The sequence below is a fragment of the Acomys minous genome (assembly GCF_964271855.1).
Source record: "Acomys minous genome assembly, chromosome: 4".
NCBI classification, from domain to species: Eukaryota; Metazoa; Chordata; class Mammalia; order Rodentia; family Muridae; genus Acomys; species Acomys minous.
This window is the reverse complement of record NC_140486.1, coordinates 109866017-109885650: the sequence shown is the minus strand read 5'-3', so window position 1 is coordinate 109885650 and position 19634 is coordinate 109866017. Positions and strand designations below refer to the sequence as shown.

At 46.9% G+C, this 19634-nt stretch overlaps 1 protein-coding gene across 2 annotated transcripts in view; it reads left to right on the top strand.

Moving 5' to 3' along the window:
* Positions 1-10764: 10764 nt before the first annotated feature.
* Positions 10765-19634, top strand: part of SLC16A14 (solute carrier family 16 member 14) — a 31229-nt gene continuing 22359 nt past the window's right edge. For both annotated transcript variants that reach the window (XM_084779184.1, XM_084779183.1), the window contains exons 1-2: positions 10765-11339; positions 16892-17163. In XM_084779184.1, the coding sequence (XP_084635310.1) occupies positions 16905-17163 (259 nt within the window). In that variant the 5' untranslated portion in view covers positions 10765-11339; positions 16892-16904. The remainder of the gene's footprint in view (positions 11340-16891; positions 17164-19634) is intronic.

Genomic DNA, 19634 nt, shown 5'->3' with positions numbered 1-19634 from the left:
CACGGTGACTTAAACCAAAAGTGTCCACTACAAGAGAAACAATTAGGAACTGAACCAAACAACTGTGGGGGGTTAAGTCTTCTACCCCATCTTTGCGACTGTTACCAGGTTTATAGTTATTGATTTACTGATTGCTTTAAAACCAACAACTGCAAGGCTGTGAAAAGCCCTGATAAGCATACATAGAGACATAGAAATAGATGTTTGTATGTACACACATTTATATAGCCCTGATAACTTTACCTTCACTACATATGTGACTAGGAGATTTGGTCCATTTTTAGACTTTAAATAAAGAAATCCAAAACCATAAAAAAAATAATAATAATTTTGGAAGCAAGAAAAAAAAGCAGGCTTTAGGACAGCCACCGGTCAAATGTCAGGAGCATGCTGCTCCCTTTGTCTTGGTGACAGTGAACCAACCTTCGGAATGTTAGCCAGGAAGTCCAGGAAGCTGAGACAGGGGAACAGCGCGAGTTCAAGGCTAAGCCTGACGTGTACAGTAACAAGCTAAGTTGGGCTACAGAGTAAGTGTCTGTCGTAAAGATTAAAATGGAGCCGGGCGGTGGTGGTGCATACCTGTAATCCCAGCACTCAGGAGGCAGAGGCAAGTGGATCTCTGTGAGTTCGAGGCCAGCCTGGTCTACAAAGTGAGTCCAGGACAGCCAAGGCTACACAGAGAAACCCTGTCTAGGGAAGGAAAAAAAAAAAAGATGAAAATGGAAAACTGACATAATGAGAACTGTGCCTTGAGTTTAGCGTCACTCAACTGGGCATGGCGACACACGCCCTTAGTCCCAGCTCTCAGGAGGCATAGGCTCACAGATCTCTGGGAGTTGGAGGCCAGCCTGCTCAATAAGCTCCAGGACAGGCAGAGCTGCACAGAGGAAGCCCTGTCTCAAAACACAAAACAAAACAAAAAGGGGAAAGAAGTCAGAAGACAGCCCTCAGCTCTCCAGCTTGGGAGACAAGAGAGCTCTCGCCTCTCACTTCCGGGATGTCCCTGAAAGGATTATTGCATTGCCAGATTGCTTCCCACAAATCCTGCTCAACCAGACACTGGCAAGATAAAGAACTGGGTGCTGGCAAACTATTTATTTAGGTCTAACTCCACACTTGGCAAGATAATCTTCAAGCTAAAAAGTCAAGTCCAGTGCTATATGGAATGAAGATATTTTGGAGAAATATAATAATAATGTTTGTGTCAGTCTTTGTCCCTCAGCACTGCTCAATGCCCCGCCCCCGACACCTTCAGTTTGAAGCAATCAGTAGAAAATAAGGAAGAAGAAGTTAAGGGGAAAGGGTGTGGAGCTGGTTCAGCAGAACTCTGAGCCAAGTGTGATTTATGGTTGAAGGAAATATTTCCTAAGTCCCAAGCCAAACTCCTAGATGAAGAGTCTTCAGGGGCGGGGCCTTCAAGCCCTTTTTTAAAACCTACTTGTGGCGGCACATATCTTTATTTATATACTTAATTGTGTACATATATATGTATGTATGTATGTATTATGTATGTATGTACGTACACCCACACACACACACACACACACACACATTGCTTATGGGTGTTTTGTCTAGATGTATGTTTGTGCACACATGCATGCCTGATGCCCAGGGAAGCCAGAAGGCGGCATTGGATTCCCTAGAAATGGAGTTTCAGACAGCTGTGAGCTGCCATGTGGGCACTGGGAATGAAACCTGAATAAACCTGGATCCTCTGGAAACACAACCAGTTCTCTCAAACCCTGAGCCATCTCTCCAGCGCGCCAGGAAGTCTTTTAAGAATACTGTGATAGCCTGGTGGTGGCAGCGGCGGCCGCAGCGGAGGCGCATGCCTTTAGTCCCAGCACTCAGGAGGCAGAAGGAAGCAGATCTCTGTTTGAGTTCAGAGCAGCCTGGTCTACAGAGCGAGTTCCAAGACAACCAGATCTACACAGAGAAACCCTGTCTCAGAAAATCAGAGAGAGAGGGAGAAAAAAAAAAAACAGTGGTGATATTTATGCGAATGTTTGGGTGAGTTTAAAGCATAAGAAAATGGCTCTTCAGCACTCTGAGAGGCAGAGGCAGGCTGATCTCTGTGAGTTCGAGGCTAGCCTAGTCTACAAAGTGAGTCCAGGACAGCCAGGGCTACACAGAGAAACCCTGTCCCAAAAAACCAAAAAGAAAGAAAGAAAGAAAGAAGGAAGGAAGGAAGGAAGGAAGGAAGGAAAATTGTTCTTTGAATCCAGGATGGAAACACTAGATGTTGGGTGTTACAGACTGCCAATCTTTTGCCAGGACTAGCACAGGGCAGAGAGGAAAGATGTGGAAAATATTTGGCTGAAAAATCACCTACAAGCTGGACTTACTGACTTAGCAAGCAGGTACTCTGCCACACAGCAAGCTCCCAGCAGTGAAGGGATGGGAAGGGTCATAACTCAGGCTTGGGAGTAGTCACGCCCACATGTACCTTTGTCTGATGTCTTCAGAAAATACGGCCTTGCAAAGTTTCTCTTTTCTGATTTATGTTCGAATTGTATCAAATTACAACACAGCTTAATTATATACAAGTGATGACTAAGATACTTATCAGTAAACCGTCTACCTACCGCGCCCTGCCCCGGCTCTCTTCTCATCTAAACAACTAGCCAAACGCCGAAACTTCTGGTACAGGTTAAAAATATGATTTGTGGATCTATGTATTTTTCATGAAAGACTCGTGCCCCCCAACAATTCCTCCAAAACCCTGGGAACCAATGGAATGAAACGGCCTTTCGTCCAGGCGAGGTAGCACATGCCTTTAATGCCAGCACCAGCACTCAGGAAGCAGAAGCAGGTGGATCTCTGTAGGTTTGAGGATAGCCTGGTCTACATAGTGAGGTCCAGGACAGCCAGGGATACACAGAGAGATCTTGTCAAAAACAGAGCAAAGCAAAATGAAATGTGTCAAGGCCTGTGCAAGTCAGGGTTATCTGGACCTGAAGCCAAGGGCTGGGTGACTAAGTGTTTAGACCATTTCTGTTGAGACAGGGAAGTGGACTTTCAAGCCCTTCTGGAGATTTTCCAAGAGACCTTCTAGACAACGATTAATTGCTCTCTCTGCTATCATCCATCCTTGACATCACACCAGGAAGCCAAGGCTGACAGCAGTACTCGACGGAGGAGATGAGTGTGCAAAAGACGTCAATTTAGGATTAACGTATAGTGAAGCCAAATGGCCCTGTTTTGGTCATGTGCCAGGTGATCCATTTCTGCCTTCATTATGCACAGAGGGCAGGATGCGATAGAGAAGAGAGAAACTGAAGAATAGTATGTGTGGAAAGCATCTTTCAAAGCTCCTCCTGCCCAGGTTATGTATGGACTGCGACACGGCTGAGGAGGCAGGAACTAAAACTGCAGGACAATACATGGGGCAGGTTCCAGAGATGGGAATACACAGAGAGACCCTGTCTTGAAAACCAAACAAAAAACCTGACTCTTAAAACTTTTCAGAGCGGCGATTGGCCTTGAAATGGACGAGAAGATCATTACCCATGCGTGTGTTTTTCCGAGGCGGGTTACCTCCTTTTCTCCTCATTAGTTTCTTTCCCAGTCTGTGAATATATTTATCATTATATCACTAGAAACTACCTCTCTAGAGTAATCTCGACTTTTTTTTTTTATCTTTCCAACAAGAAAAACAAGAAAATGAAGATAACCCAAGAAAACGTAAGAATTAATTAAAATAATTTAGGCCGGGCCTGGTGGCGCACGCCTCTAATCCCAGCACTCGGGAGGCAGAGGCCGTGGATCACTGTGACTTCGAGGCCCAGCCTGGTCTACAAAGTGAGTCCAGGACAGCCAAGGCTACACAGAGAAACCCTGACTCCCAAAACAAAAACAAATAATTAAAATAATTTAATTAATGAAAATTTAAATTACACCTTCTAGAACTAAAGAACTGGTGGTTATAGGAAGAGTAACCAAAAACTGATGGTCACTTGTAGCAAAAGTAAATAGAATTAAGTGAGAGTAAGTGTTAGCAAACTTTGAAAAGGAATAAATTATGCTGACATGGAGGTGCTGAGCCAACATAATAGTAGAAACATCCAGTAGGCTATTGGAGATAGAGATCATATATATATTCAATGTGTTAAAAAAAAAATCAACATATGGTAGGGCATGGTGGCACATGTCTTTTATCCCAGCATGCAGGGAGGCAGAGGCAGGTGGGTCACTGTGAGTTCGAGGCCAACCTGGTCTACAAAGGGAATCCAGAGCAGCCATGGCTGATACACAGAGAAACCTTGTTTAAAAAAAAAAAACAAATAATTAAATAATTAATATAAATTTAAAAATCAATATATGTATTGATCTTTAGAGCTCTTAAGACGCCTTTCCTAGCCTTTATTTTCCAGACAATACTTGTCTTAGTTTTGTTTCCTGTTGTGGTGACAAAACATTCTGACATAAGCAGTTTTAAGAAATAAAGGGTTTTAAGGAATAAAAGGTTGTGTTTCTGTTATAGTTCATCACCGTGGGGGAGTCGAGGCAGCAGGAATCTAAAGCAGCAAGATCAGGGAGCAGTGAGTTATTGCATGCTTGCCTCCAATTAGCTGGGCTTTTACACAGCTCAAGACCCCCTGTCTAGGGAATGGTGCCGCCCAGCGTAGGCAGGCCTGCCTTCCTCGGTTAATACAATCAAGATAATCCCCCAAGGACAAAGCCTCAGGCCACCTTGATCTAACCGTCCCTCATTGACAGTCCCTTCCCCCCAGGCGAAGGGAAGGGACTCCCCACCAGTAGTACTGTATTAGTCAGCTTTCTGTCTGAAGCAGGCTACTTAGAAAGGAAAGTGATCATCTTCGTGTTCCTCTTTACGGCCAATTGAAAAGGGGGAAAAAAAAAAAAGCTAGCGTTTGAGACATGTAGTCAATCTCTGTCGAAATTATTCAGCTCTGTCATTTAACACAAAAATGACCACAGAAAATGCGTAAGCGAATGCACACCCTATCCCAATTATAGCTTATTTCCCACAAACGGGTGGCGCGCCGCCTTTTTTTTTTTTAAGTTTACTGGGATTCACGGATCTATCAACCCTACATCTCCACAGGATCACAGCATGACCAGACTCATGCGAGACAGAAAGAACCTGAAGAAGCCAGCCTGGCTGCTCCCTCCCTCCTCGCTCACTCTCTCCTGGCTTTGACTCCCTTCACACAGGACACTTTGTTCAGTCACGCAGCTTCCTGGTGGAGATGCCCCTGATGTACCCTGAAGCATCTCTAGCTGATTTGTCCATCCGATATGAAAACCCTTGACCCCCCACGTACGTCATCAGCTTCCTGTTCTTCACCAAGGAATTGAGAAGCTGATATGGTGTAGCTTCTTTGGCTGAATAAGGGACCCTCCCCATAGCATCTATTAGTATGAACTATGGGGAATGTCCCAAAAGGTAAGTCTTGTGTCACTCATTGCTGCTGTGACAAACTACCTGACTGGAGTAACTTAAGGAAGGCGAGGGTCATTCTGGCCCAGAGTTTAGGGTATGTAGTCCACAGGGACACATCAGGAGCAGGAGGCAGCTGGTCACATTGTGACGTCAGCAGTGAGGAGGCAGACAAACAAAGAATGCTAGTGTTCACCTCATCTTCTCGCTTCTATTCAGTCTGGGACCCTTGGCCATGAAATGGTGCAGCCCACATGTAGGGTGGCTCTTGCTAATTAAGCTAATCTAGAAACTTCCTTACAGGCCCGCCTGCCCAGAGGTTTGTCTCCTAGGTGGTTTGAATCTTCTGTCAAGTAGACAATCAACAATAACCATCATGGCTCACCAAGAGCCTGTGATGGGGGTGGGGGTGGGGAGTATGGGGGGGGTGGGGGGTAGGGGGTAGGGGGTGGGGGGGTTCCTAGAGAAGATGCTTCAAGATGTGCTACCCAGACAAGGAAAGTGGTTAGTCTCGTCCCCCCTAAAGGTCTCACAAAATGCCCCAGTGAAAACATTTGCAGCCAAGCCTGAAGACCTGAGTTCAATCCCTGAGGCCCAAATGGTGGAAAGAGAGAAATGATTCCTGCAAGTTGTCTTCTGACCTCCACACCTGCACTATGGCATGAGTGTGTGGTACAAGTACACACACACACACACACACACACACACACGCTTTTTTCAGTTTTCCAAAAATATCTTTAAGAACAACAACAAAAGCAAAAGCTTAAAGGTACCCCTGAGAGGCTCTGAGTCCCTCTCTATCACATGATCTGTCTGTCACTCTTTGTCTTCTCTATTTATTGCTGTCAGTCATCATGTTTGCTGGCTTGTCTCCATTTCCTTCTCCCTCAGCACAGACATGACAAGGGCACAGGCCTGACCTGTTTCATTACTGCAATCCCACCGTTTAGAGCAGTGTCTGGCTCCAAGTGGCATTCTGAGAGTTGAATGAATGAGAGCAAAGGATGGAGATGAAGATGCTGATGGTGATGCTGATGGTGATGCCGCTATAGATGCTGATGCTGATGGTAATGCTTGTGTAGATGCTGAGAACTTTGCAATGTGTAGCTACTCTGAGCCAGGCACTGCTCCGCCCTCTTTACATATTTTACATATTCCTCTCAACAGAGCAATGAGACAATTGCTGTTTTCATTCTAATTTATTTTTTAAAAAATACCTGAAACTAGAAATGTTAGATAAAATGCCCAAGATCACCCCGCTAATGAATGGCAGGGCCACGTTGCAAATCCTAGCAAACTAGAGCCAGTATCATAGATGCTTTATTGCTCTGCAATGGTGGATAAACCCTGGTCCCCTTACAGAGGCAACAGCCGGAGCACAAGCTATGCTGTGCCTGACGCATGAGAAGGTACAGACAAAGGGGCAGGTCATTCAGGACTTAATGAGAATTCTCCTGCTGGGAGGTAGACTGAGGTCAGAGTGCCTTGACACTCACAGGGAACTGAGCCCTCCGATATCAACCATTAATCAAGAAAATGCCTCACTGTTGCCCAAAGGCAGGTCTGATGGAGGTGTTTCCTCAGGGTTCCTTCTTCTCAGATGACTCTAGCTTGTATCATGCTGATTTAAAAACAACAAAAACAAAAAACAAAAACAAAAAACCTAACCAGAACACCTGCCCTAATTCACTCCATATTGTATAAAACAGGGGCTTTCCAGGCTGTGCCTTACCTTGAGTGGCTCCCTGTTACAAGCAGCTTTGGGCTCCATTTTAAGTATAAATATAGAGACGAGCTGACTCTGCACCTTGGCGGCAGCATTATCTGTCTGTTACCACTCACCAGCTGCAGACTAATAGGTAACCTATTCCTAAATTGAAAGAAGGCTGCCTTGTAAACTCATCAAAGTAAATTGAGCTCATTAGGAGCACATGGGTGTAGTAAAATCATAACGGGCAAAGCAGGCCTAAGCTTACCAGAAACACCAGCCTGAAGAATGGGTGTAACTCCCTCATCCAGACCCCATGAAGAGGAAGACACTTAACCCTGGCCATGGCCCCGCCAGCCTTTGTCTGACCACAGAGTCAAAGGTAAAGAACTTCCAACTGTCCTAAAGGCCTTAGCTCAGCTCAGCTCACTCCCAAGTACTGGGAGGGTCTGTTCACAATGCTGTCCATCCATCTGCCGGCTAACCCACCTGCACTTCATCTCTCTGGCTCCCACAATCCCACGCCTCACTTCCGTGACCAGACCTGACTCTGAAGTTCAAATCAACTCTGGCTTTGGCCTGGCTCCACGGCAGCATGTCTAACCACATGTCCCCAGGCTCTGTCAGTTATCTGACCAGCTCCCACTCCAGGCTGTTTTTGCAGATCCATCAGCTTCTATCATCCCAAAGCAGAGGAGACAAGCTCAGCAAAAACAGTGGGGGCAACTTCTTTGGGACTTTGTCCCTATCATGAACTTTCAACTCCCTCCTTTCACGGTCTCCGCTTTGGGGCTGATGGGCAAGCCACATAAATTCACACGGGGAGAGCTTGTTTTCCTGCTCATGGGTCCAGTTGTGACCTAGACAGCTAAGCACCATGTACTCCTGGTGTCTGCCATACATGCTCTACCGCCTCACCGGGGACAGGACAGTGCCTTGGTTACGTCATGGCTGACCACATGGTGCTACGAGTTTCCCAATACTGGCACTCCTCCTGCACAATACATTGAAACCATGTGCCCTTCTTTTGCAGGGGCCCAACCTGACAAACCAGACTTATATAAACATCCTGGGTTTAGAAGCTGCTGGTACCCAAAGAGATGTATGCATTCATTCAATTTTCCTTTTTGTTTGTATTTGTTTTTGTTTTTTTGTTTTTTTGGTTTTTTTTTGACACAGGATTTCTCTATGTGTAGCTGTCCTGGACTCACTTTGTAGACCAGGCTTTAATCCCAGCACTCAGGAGGCAGAGGCAGGTGGATCTCTGTGAGTTCAAGGCCAGCCTGGTCTACAAAGAGAGTCCAGGACAGCCAAGGCTACACAGAGAAACCCTGTCTTGAAAAACCAAAAATAAATAAGTAGATAAATAAATAAATAAATCTTCAAGATTCTAGGGCTAGGAGGTCAGGAGGAGAGTTTGTTTATCTGTTTGCTTTTGAGACAGGGTTTCTCTTGTGTAGCTTTGGTTTCCCTGGATTCCATGTGTAGACCAGGCTGGCCATGAACTCACAGATCCACCCGCCTCTGCCTCCCAAATGCTGAGATTACAGGTGTGCACCAGCACTGACCGGATTAGGAGGGGATTTGGCCTTACAGACCTCTTGGATTAGTTTTCTTTTCACTGTGACAAAACATCAACTAAAGCAGCTTAAAGAAGGAAGTCGTACTTGCTAAGGCTCAAGGTTTCACAGGTAAAGCCTTTACCGCAGTGGAGAGGCTCCGTGACGGTAGCAGCATGTGTCAGTCTCCATTTGCTTCTAATGGATCGAAAAATAGAGAGGCAGCCCAGCCCCAGAAGCAGAGAGAATCCTCAAAGTCCGCCCACAGCCACTCACTTCTGCTAGCCACAACATGTGTCCCAAAGGTTCCACAACCTGCCCGAACAACACCTATGGCTGGGGACCAAGTGTTCAGAGTCAAGAACCTGTGGGGGACATCGCACACTCAATTCAATCCATTAGCACCTCTTGTAAAAACAGATGGATCGTCTGTACTTGATATACTTGCTTGGAACTCTCTTTCTTTTAAAAAAAAAAAAAAAAAAAAAAAAGCTCTCTTGTAGCCCGGACTGGCCTTGAACTCCCCAAGAGCTAGGATTATAGGTGTGAGCCACCACATGTAGCTTCCCATCCTTGATTGGCTGTTTGGAACGCAGAGCATCTGAGAAGTACAATCCAAGCGGGTACTTATCATCCATTTGTTTGGCTGACATCATCATAGAAGTATTCCTGCAAATGTCCTCATTTAGCCATTCTTCCCCATCCTATTGGCTTATTAAAATGAATATAGGAAGGTTGGGGACGCGGCTCAACCGGAGAGCCCTTTCCTAGCAATGCATCGAGTCCTGACTTTCATTTATGCATTGCATAACTGGCCATGGTGAGGTGGCATCTGCCAATAATGCCAGCACATGGGAAGCGGAGGCAGGAAGATCTAAAGTTCAAAGCCATCCTCAGCTCCATAGCTACTTCCAGGCCAACCTGAGGCACTCGAGCTGCTGTCCCTCAAAAAACAAAACAAAACAAGAACCAATAAAGGCAAAGACAATATAAAATACACATGAATGTTTTATGGAAAGAAAGTGGGGAGGAACAGAAATCCATGGTGGGCAGCATAATTGATTCACCCCCCACCCACCCCCACAAAGAAATCTCTGTCATAATCAAGAACCTGTGACTATGTGACCTTAAATGGCAGGAGGAGAATCAAGGTAGCAGATGGAAGTGCATTGCTAGTCAGCTGGCCTTAAAATAGATGTGTGAATTATCCAGGCAGAACCAAGAGAACTCCAGGGGCCACACAAGTGGAAGAGAAGGGGCTGGAGAGAACGCTCTGCAGTAAAGGGTGTTTGCTGCCAAGCCTGACCACTCACCCGACCCCACGAAAACTGCCTCCCAAAGGTTGTCCTATGAGTAACACGCAAACTGTGGCATGCAGGGGCACACATACACAAAATAAGTTAATCTTCGTTTAGGAGAATTTAAAATAAAAAGGAGGAGAGAGGGGTAACCAGTGGAGAAAGAGGGTGACCCAAGTACTCAAGACAGACAGAATGATGCAATGTAGATGGCTCTGAAGACCAGGAAGTGGCTGCCAGCCAAGGCGTGTGGGCAGCCTGCATAAGCTGGTGGCTCAGCTAGAGGTGCCAGGAGGAATGCCGATTCAGTGTGCCCATGCTCTGAATTTTATCCAGTAAGGCCCATTTCAGGTTCTGGCTGTCAGAACTGTAAAACAGTGAATCTGTGTCGCTTTCAACCACTATGTTTGTGGTAGTTTATAGTAACAATGACAGGAAAGTACAGAACCGATCAGGTTAGGGAAAAGAGCATTTGCTTCGTGTATTGAACAAAATACTAAAAACTCTCCGAGGGCGCAAAGCATTGTGTTGCCTGCCTATGAGTGTAAGTAAAGGGCACTTCAGAAAGATAGGAAGAGGTAGTACGCAGACCGGGACAAAGATGAGGGATTTTTCAGTCTACAGTGGCTATGAGTATTGAAATTCTTGCCCTCTTTTTTGGCCAAGACTTGTATGAGGGCCTGATTCGTTATTTCCCGCGTAACGGGGGCGGGGGGAGGGAGGAGGAAGATTCCCCCACACCTCTGAGATTTCTGGCCATTTCCTAAGGTTGCAAATGTGCACAGGATTGAGGAATCTCAGTGAAGGCGATAAACTTCAACCGGCCACAAGAGTGTGCCTGTGAGGAGCCTGCAGATTTTTTTTTTTCCCTCCCTGCCAAACCAGAATTAGCCGGTATAGGAATGAACCAACGTGGAGATCTGAAATTGCCCGAACTGGAAGGAACCTCCAGGTAGCCTTGTTTTAAGGCTCCGGGACAGAAGCATCTAGCCTCAGGCTCCAGAAGGTTCACCAGGCCAGACAGCGAGTGGAGGGCAGGTCTGGGAGCCCCGTACAGAGCGCAGGGAGCCGGGCGAAGAACGGAGTCCCAGACGCTGTATCTGCAGGATGCTGGTCGACTTTGCCACCAGTCCCCACACCCAGCGTCCCCGGGTTCTCAGAAAGGACCTGCAAGTTCACAGGTCCAGACCGGGAACCGAGTGAGATCGTAGCCCCTTGGGCTGCGTGCGGTGAGCACCCTGAGGCTGTGCTGACCTGCGCCGGGGAGCTAGCTACAACCCGTTTGTAGCATCTCCGAGCCGGCGGATACTGGTGGGTACCGGTCGATACTGGTAGACGCGGCTCCTCCGGGAACGAGAGCCCCTGACAAGGTAGGAGAATAGAGGGGCTTGGGCAGGGCGACGATGCTCCCTTGTCCGCCCCCCCACCCCCACCCCCAAGCTGTGGAAGAGGATGCGCGCGGTCCAGGATGGCGCGCGCCCCCAGGGCACCAGAGCGCGCGTCGCCCGGGCTCTCGACCTCGAGCTCCGGTGCTCCTGACTTGAAGTGGACAGTGATGGGACTACAACTAGCGACCTTCGAGGGTGCGGGTGTCTCTGTGTCGGGGTCCCCTGGTGGGGATGGAGGCTCGGAGGGTGCGGCATCACGAGCTGCTGGACCAGGGCAGCGGATGCTGAGCATCTCCAGAGAGGAAAGGGGACAGTGAGGATCCAGCACAGCCATTAAAAGGCTGCCACGGTCTGACAAGGTTTTATGAGCTCAACTCTGCTTACCAATTAAGCCTTTCTTCCTGCTGAAAAGTTGGTTCAGGCTCAGGCTCATTAGCGAGGATGCCCGGGGGTGCTTTATTAGGGATTAGAAAGATTCTCTTTAGCCTTGTCAAAGGAGAGAGGGAAAGAGGGGATGGGAGAAAGGGGGAGGAAGTGCGGAGAAGAGGTTGAGACTGACCATATGTTTGTTCATATTTGGATTTCACGGGGCCACCTATTAAACAACACGCTGGCTTTCAGAGCTGGGGATGTACCCTAGTTGGTAGGGTGCCTGTATAGCTTTCGTAAGGCCCTAGGTTCAATTCCCCCAGCACCGCCTAAATCCAGCACTGTAATACAAGGTCATCCTCCAAGCCTGAGACCAGCATAGGCTATGTGAGACCTTGTCAAACACACATACAAACAGATGTCTCAGTTGTCGTATCTGTAAAATGGGCTCATTTAGGACCTTAATACCAACTGTCCAGGGCCATCCTGGCAGAAGCCATCCAGCCCAGCCCTGACCCACTGGAGGCATGACTCTTAACCGTACTCCCTCCACCCTCACCCTGCCCTTGTACCCCTCCTTATGAAACCAGCCGGAGTTCATTGCCTTACACTTGGGACCCTCCTCTTCAGTACTGCAGCCTCTTGGTCTCTACCGCGCCCTCTACCGGCCTGAAATTCCTTATCTTTAACTGTTTTAGACAAGGGCTGAAGAACTCACCTGCCAGTGAATAGCTTTGACCACTTTGAGACGAGATTGCAGTTTTAGTTTTAACTTGTAAAGCACCCGTCTTTGCTTCTCATTATAACTGGTTCATGGAATGAGACACAATCACAGCCCAGTTAAAAGTAAAATAACTTGCTTGTAAAAAGTCCTCCTATGACCAAACTGTAAAAATAAAAATAAAAAATGTTGGGGCTGGAGAGATGGCTCAGAGGTTAAGAGCACTGGCTGCTCTTGCAAAGGTCCTGAGTTCAATTCCCAGCAACCATATGGTGGCTCACAGCCATCTATAATGAGACCTGGTATCCTCTTCTGGTGTGCAGACAGAACACTGTATACAAAATAAATAAATAAATAAATCTTTAAAATTAAACACCTCATCCTAACAGGGGGGGTTTCCTCCTTTAAAAAATGTTAATTATACTTTAATCTATAAGATACTCCAGAAAAAAACCTGACATTTTCATTTCTCCATTACTGTGTTTTTGGCTTACATTTCAACATTTGTCACTTCAGTGCCACCCTCTTTCCTCATTTGTGACTTTTGTTTTTTTTTTTACTTACTCTTAATTTTTGAAAAATCTTTCATGTTTGTTAAACACCCATGTGCCTGCTTGTCTGTGTGCACCATGTTCCTCTGGGGCCAGAAGGTGTCGTCGGGTCTTGTGAGCCACCCTGTGGGCGTTGGGAAGTCAACACCAGTCCTCCGCAAAAGGAACAAGTGCTTGAAACTGCTGAGCCATCTCTCCAGCCTCCTTTATATACGTGTGTGTGTTTGTGTGTGTATGCACTGTGCACATGCAGTGCTGGGGAGACCAGGATAAACATTAAGCCACACCCATCCCATTTTTATCAGGAATCCATTCCCAAGACAACTAACCCACTCTGGGGACAGTGGCCTCAGTCCATTCCTGAAGTTGGGACCCTTTTGACATATCCCTTCTAGAGGGTCCATCTGTTACTATGGCTACAGTGGCAAGTAGGTTTCAATATGAGCTTTGGAAGAAACAGTCAAATTATATCAGAGTAAACGTGTGCTTTCCTGTAGACATATGCTTTAGTGACCTACTTGGACAATGAATTGTGCAGTCAAGGAATGGCTGCTTTTATAAAAATATACGTAGCTGGGTGTGGTGTCCCACTCAGGAGGCAGAGACAGAGGCAGAGGCAGAGGCAGGTGGGATCTCCTTGAGTTCAAGGCCAGCCTGGTCCTACAGAGCAAGTCCAGGAAAGCCAGGGCTACACTGAGACACCCTGTCTCAAAAACAAAAACAGAGAGAGAGAGAGAGAGAGAGAGAGAGAGAGAGAGAGAGAGAGAGAGAAAATGCAAATACTTGATTTTCTTTTTTGTTTTTTTCTCTCTGTGTGTGTGTTTTCTCTTGAGGTCTAGTCTGTCCTTAAACCTGCTACACAGCTGAGGCTAGCCTTGAACTCCTGATCCTTCTGCTTCCACCTCTCGAATGGTAGCATTATGGCTATGAACCATAATGTTGTTTTGTTTCCCCTGTTTTTGTTTGTTTTAAGACAGTGTTCTGCTGCACAGCCCTGCCTGAACCAATATTCACTGTGTACCCCAGTCTCAAATTCCCAGAAATCCTCCTGTCTCAGCTACCATTTTCTGTAACTACAGGCATGCATTCAGGGAGATCAGACAGAACCCCTAAGGGTCTCAGTAAGCTGTTTACCCAACCTGCGTTCTGGGCCCTCTTCCTGCTGTGCTGTCTTCTGCTGCCACCCTTGGGCCTCTTGCATAAAATTGTCTGTTACCTGCTAATCACCCACATTTATTCATGAGCAAGTAAACTAGAAATGCCCAGAGCAGTTCGATGGCAACTGTATCTTTTAACCCATAAAATAAATAATTCAGTAAGAATATAAGGTTTTGGGGTTTTTTTTTGGTTGTTGTTGTTTTGTTTGTTTGTTTGTTTTTTGAGACAGGGTTTCTCCATGTAACAGCTCTGGCTGTCCTGGAACTTGCTCTGTAGATCAGGCTGGCCTCAGACTCACAGAATATAAAGTTCTTAACATTAAGAAAAGTACTTAAGGGCTGGAGAGTTGGCTCAGTGGTTAAGAGCACTGTCTGCTCTTCCAGAGGTCTGGAGTTCAATTCCCAGCAACCACATGGTGGCTCACAACCATCTATAGTGTGATCTGATGCCCTTTTCTGGCATGCAGGTGTACATGCAGATAGAACACTAATATACATAAAATGAAATTTATTTATTTATTTATTTTGGTTTTTCAAGACAGAGTTTCTCGTGTAGCCTTGGCTGTCCTGGACTCATTTTGTAGACCATGCTGGCCTCGAACTCACAGAGCTCTGCCTGCCTCAGCCTCCTAAGTGCTGGGAGGCGTGCACCACCACACGTGGCAATAAATAAATCTTTAAAAAAAAGAAAAGTACTTAATATTCCAAGCACTTCTCTGGGGATTGGAAAATTATCATTTAATTTTATGTCTGTGTGTGTAGGTCATGGAGCTCAAAAATCAGTGTCTGGTGTCTTCCTTGATTGCTCTGCACCTTTTTTCTTACTGGTTATGTTTTCCATTTTTTTTTAATTAAAAAAAATTTCATCGAGTGTGTATGTATGTGGGTCCAAATGTCTGCACGCACAGTGTACAAGTGTACATGCAGTACCTGCAGAGTCCAGAGGAAGGCACTGGGCTCCCTGGAGCTGAAGTTGCAGGCAGTTGTAAGCCTCATGATGTAGGTCCTGGGAACCGAACCTAGGGCCTCTGGAAGAACAGCCAATGCTATTCTTTGTTTTGTTGTTTTTCCAGACAGGGTTTATCTGTGTAATACCCCTGGATGTCCTGGAACTCTCTTTGTAGACCTGGCTGGCCTTGAACTCACAGAGATCCGCCTGCCTCTGCCTCCAGAGTGCTGGGATTAAAGGCCTAGCGTTCCTTTGCACTGTTTTAAATGTTTAAATAGAAATAAAATCCCCCCCCCCCCAGGCATGAAGGGTGACAGATGATGTGCAGTCACTCTGGTTCTTTGCCTCAACAACAAACACACTGGTCCTGTTCACCTCAGGAGCTCTCGAGCTATAGCCACAGGTCATTCTGAGGTGGGCTCCCACAGCTCACACTTACTGGGAGGTGGTGACACGCACCTTCAATCCCAGCAATCGTGCAGCAGAGGCAGGAGGATCTCTGTGCGTTCAGCTGGGTCTACAGAGTGAGTTCCAGGACAGCCAAGGCTACACAGACAAACTCTGTCTCGAACATGCCCCCCACCCTCACCCCCCCAAAAAAGAGCTTACTCTCCAAGTAACATGGGAGTTAGGGCAACTTGTATGTGAGGTCAAGCTCGGAATGCTCTGAACTAACACTGTACAATAAAGATAGGAGCTGAAGAAATTGTTTACTCAGTAAAGTCTTTGTCATACAAGCCTAGGATCTGAGTTCAATCCCTAGCCCATATAAAAAGCCGGGCCTGGCAACACGTGCCTGTAACCCTAGCATTGGCTCACTAGCCATAAGCAATAAGGCAGATAATAGATGGCCGCCTGCCTGCCATGAACTCCGCATGCTCAAACACCCACATACTCACATATGTGCACTGAACACATCCCACATACCCACTCACCCACAACAGCCAAACAGGACACTCGGTGACAATAAAAGAAATCCATTTGTGGCCATTTGGTGGTGTTTTAGGTTCTCTTTGGGTCCATGTTCAACCTGTCCATGCCATGCTCCACCTATACAGATTCTGGGGTGCCAGGCACCCTAATACATCCTGGCCTCTAGCCTGCCATGGTGCCCCCTTGACCTAAGGAACTACCCAACAGACATTTCCACTGGTAGGTAGCAGCTGCTTCTGGTGTCCTGAACATTTAGGCCCCTTTACAATCTCCACACTCTCCACTCGTTCTCAGACAGTGAGCTAGCGGCCTAGTTCACCAGAGATATCAACTACAGGGCTCAGTCTGCCGTCCCCATCACTTCCCTCCTTCCCCAGGCTCAGAGGACAGATCTTTTTTTATGGAGACTAGTCTGTCTTCACACATCCTATTCAGGACGCATGTTCTCGCTCTCTCTCCATCTGTCGCTTCCTCCTTTCCTCCACGTCTCCTCCTACCCTCTCCCCCTCCCTTCTTTAACTTTATAATACCTGCGGGGTGGTTATACAGACAGATTTTTAAAGCGATCTGTAAAGACCCCAGATCCACCAATCTGCACTAATTTGAGCATCACTGGACCCTGAAGCCACTTGGATCACAGTGGAAGGTAGAGCTGTCCGAAGATTGTTCGAAGTTATTCGAAGATGTGGGGGTTTTTTGTTTTGTTTTTGTAGACCAGGCTAGCCTGGAACTCACAGAGATCTGCCTGCCTCTGCCTCCCAAGTGCTGGGATTAAAGGCGTGCACCCCCACGCCCAGCTCGAAGGTGGTTTTTGTTTCCAGGTGTGATGAAATTATTTGCTGCATGTGTTTCAGAAAACTGTAGAAAATGTATGCAAGTCACGAAGATATCGGGTATGACCTTGAAGATGACCCCAAGGCTAAGAAGACCCTGAAGCCTCACCCGGACATTGATGGCGGGTGGGCCTGGATGATGGTCCTTTCATCCTTTTTTGTGCACATCCTCATCATGGGCTCACAGATGGCCCTAGGAGTCCTCAACGTGGAGTGGCTTGAAGAGTTCCACCAGAGCCGCGGCCTGACCGCCTGGGTCAGCTCCCTGAGCATGGGAATCACCTTGATCGTGGGTATGTTCTCTGACACCTGTTCTCTGTATATCTATAGAATGACAAGTCCCCGTTATAGGTAACGCATCACGTTCCTGAAACATGCCAGATGTCATCAGTGACATCACCAACTTTTTTTTTCTTTTCTTTTCTTTTCTTTTCTTTTTTTTTTTTTTTTTTTGGTTTTTTGACACAGGGTCTCTCTGTGTAGCCTTGGTTGTCCTGGACTCGCTTTGTAGACCAGGCTGGCCTCGAACTCACAGCAATCCACCTGCCTGACATCACCAACTTTTAAAAACAAAAGTTACCATTTAGCCATTTGTGTGTTGAGTGAGTGTGTGTTTGTGTACACTTGTTCTGTGGCAGAGGACAGCTTGCAGAAGCTGATTCTCTCTTTCCAGCCGTCTCAGTCCTGGGGGTGAAGCTCAGGTTGCCAGACTTGTCCTTGACACAGCCTTCACCTGCTGAGCCACCTCACCATCTCCACCCCGACCCTGTAAATGATGATCCATCACTTCTGCTCTCTTAACACTTTTGTTGGGCTTGGCCTTAGCTCAGCGGTTCCTTTGCGACTGTAACACGTCTGTTGTTCTGAGGCAGGGTTCCGTGCAGCCCAGGCAGGCCTTAAACTCACTACACAGGCAAGGATGACCTGACTTTCAGATACCCTTGTGTACTTTTCTACACGCTGGGATTACAGGCATGAGCCATCTCACCCAGTTTACTTAGCATTTGTGAATGTGTTTTGGCACCTTTGGGAATCAGATCCAGGGGCCTCACAGGTGCTAAGCAAGCAATCCACTGCTGCACTGCCTCCCCTGCCCGTCAAGATAAAAGATTAACCAGGACTGGCTACTTTTCTGTTGCTATAATAAACTCCACCCCCATCAGGAGTCCTTCCTGCCAGGGAAGAGTAGCAGGACACAGCGGGTGTGGGGGGCAGGAATAGGAAGCTGGGAGACCACATCTCTACACATTTGAGAAGCAAGGGGAGCCGGGTGTGGTGGTGCACGCCTGTAATCCCAGCACTCAGGAGGCAGAGGCAGGTGGATTTCTGTGATTTCAAGGCCAGCCTGGTCTGCAAAGCAAGTCTAGGACAGCCAAGGCTACACAGAGAAACCCTGTCTCGTGTGGGGGTGGGGGGTGGAGGGAAACAAAGAGAACAAACAGGCTATGAACCCTCAAAGCCCACCCCAGGGATGTACCTTTCTCCAGCCAGGCTCTACCTCCTAAAGATTCCATAACCTCCCAAAAGAGCACAACCAACCAGGGACAAAGTGTACAAATACGGGAGCCTAAGGGGGACATTTCCCACTCAAACCACCACACAGGAGGATTAGAAGTTCAAAGCCAGCCTCAGCTGCATAGTGAGTTCCAGAACAGCCCGAGTACATGAGAACCAAGGGCACAGACATGTAAGTGAAAAGATTGTTGGTAAATGTCTATGGCATTCTTGACTCCTTCAGTTCTTCCTTGGTCGTCTTCAAACGAGGACAGGCCTGGACAGGTGGCTCAATGGTTAAGAACACGTGCTCTTCCAGATGAGCAGGGTTCAGTTCCCAGTACCTACGGGGCCACTTACAACCATCATTCCTAAACAAGAGTCATAGAGAAAGGACTAGAACTGGATTGTATTGGGTTTTGTTTGTTTGTTTGCTTGTTTGTTTGTTTTGTACTGTTCTGGAACTCTCTATGCAGCTGAAACTGCCTTTGAACTCCTCATTCTCCTCTGTGGTGGTTTGAGAGTTCTTTATTAGTGTGAGCAAATGTGTGTGTGTGTGTGAGAGAGAGAGAGAGACAGAGACAAACAGAGAGAGACAGAGAGAGACAGAGACAGAGAGAGAGAGAAGCGGGAGGGAGGGAGACTTGTGGACATCAATTCTTTTCATTGTGTCAAAATAGCAGTTAGCCCTTGGCAGTACCTGCTGGTCATCTATGAGCAATGCGTAGGAAGCAAAACTAAGCCAGAGCATTGAAGTGGGATTCCTGCCCCACACATTGAATGTTTATACTTCCTAACTACAGAGAATCTACAGCATTCCCAGTCTGACTTTTCTCATTTGCAAAACGTAAATGGCAAGCCTTACCAAGCAGCACTCACTTACTAGACCACCAGAGGGTTATCAACTTAATGCCAGCAGCGATTGTCCACCAGTGCTCTTGTCAGGACAGTGGCTAATGCCTTCTGTCTGCCTCATAAAATCCTCCAGCCAGGAAGATTCACACTGATTTATATCTTTCCTCCCCCCCCCCCCAAATGTCTTAGGATATTTTATAACCATGCATATCAAAAGCACTTGCCTCTGAATCCTTTCTGGTCTTTCATATCTCAAAGGGCTCTCAGTAACAAAGCCATAAGTCACACATGTTCCAGTGTGGGTCACTTGGTCACCCAACTATGGCATGTTCAAATAAAAATTAAAATGTGGGCTGGCTGCTCTTCCATAGGGTCTGTGCTTTATTTTATTTTATTTATTTATTTATATTTTATG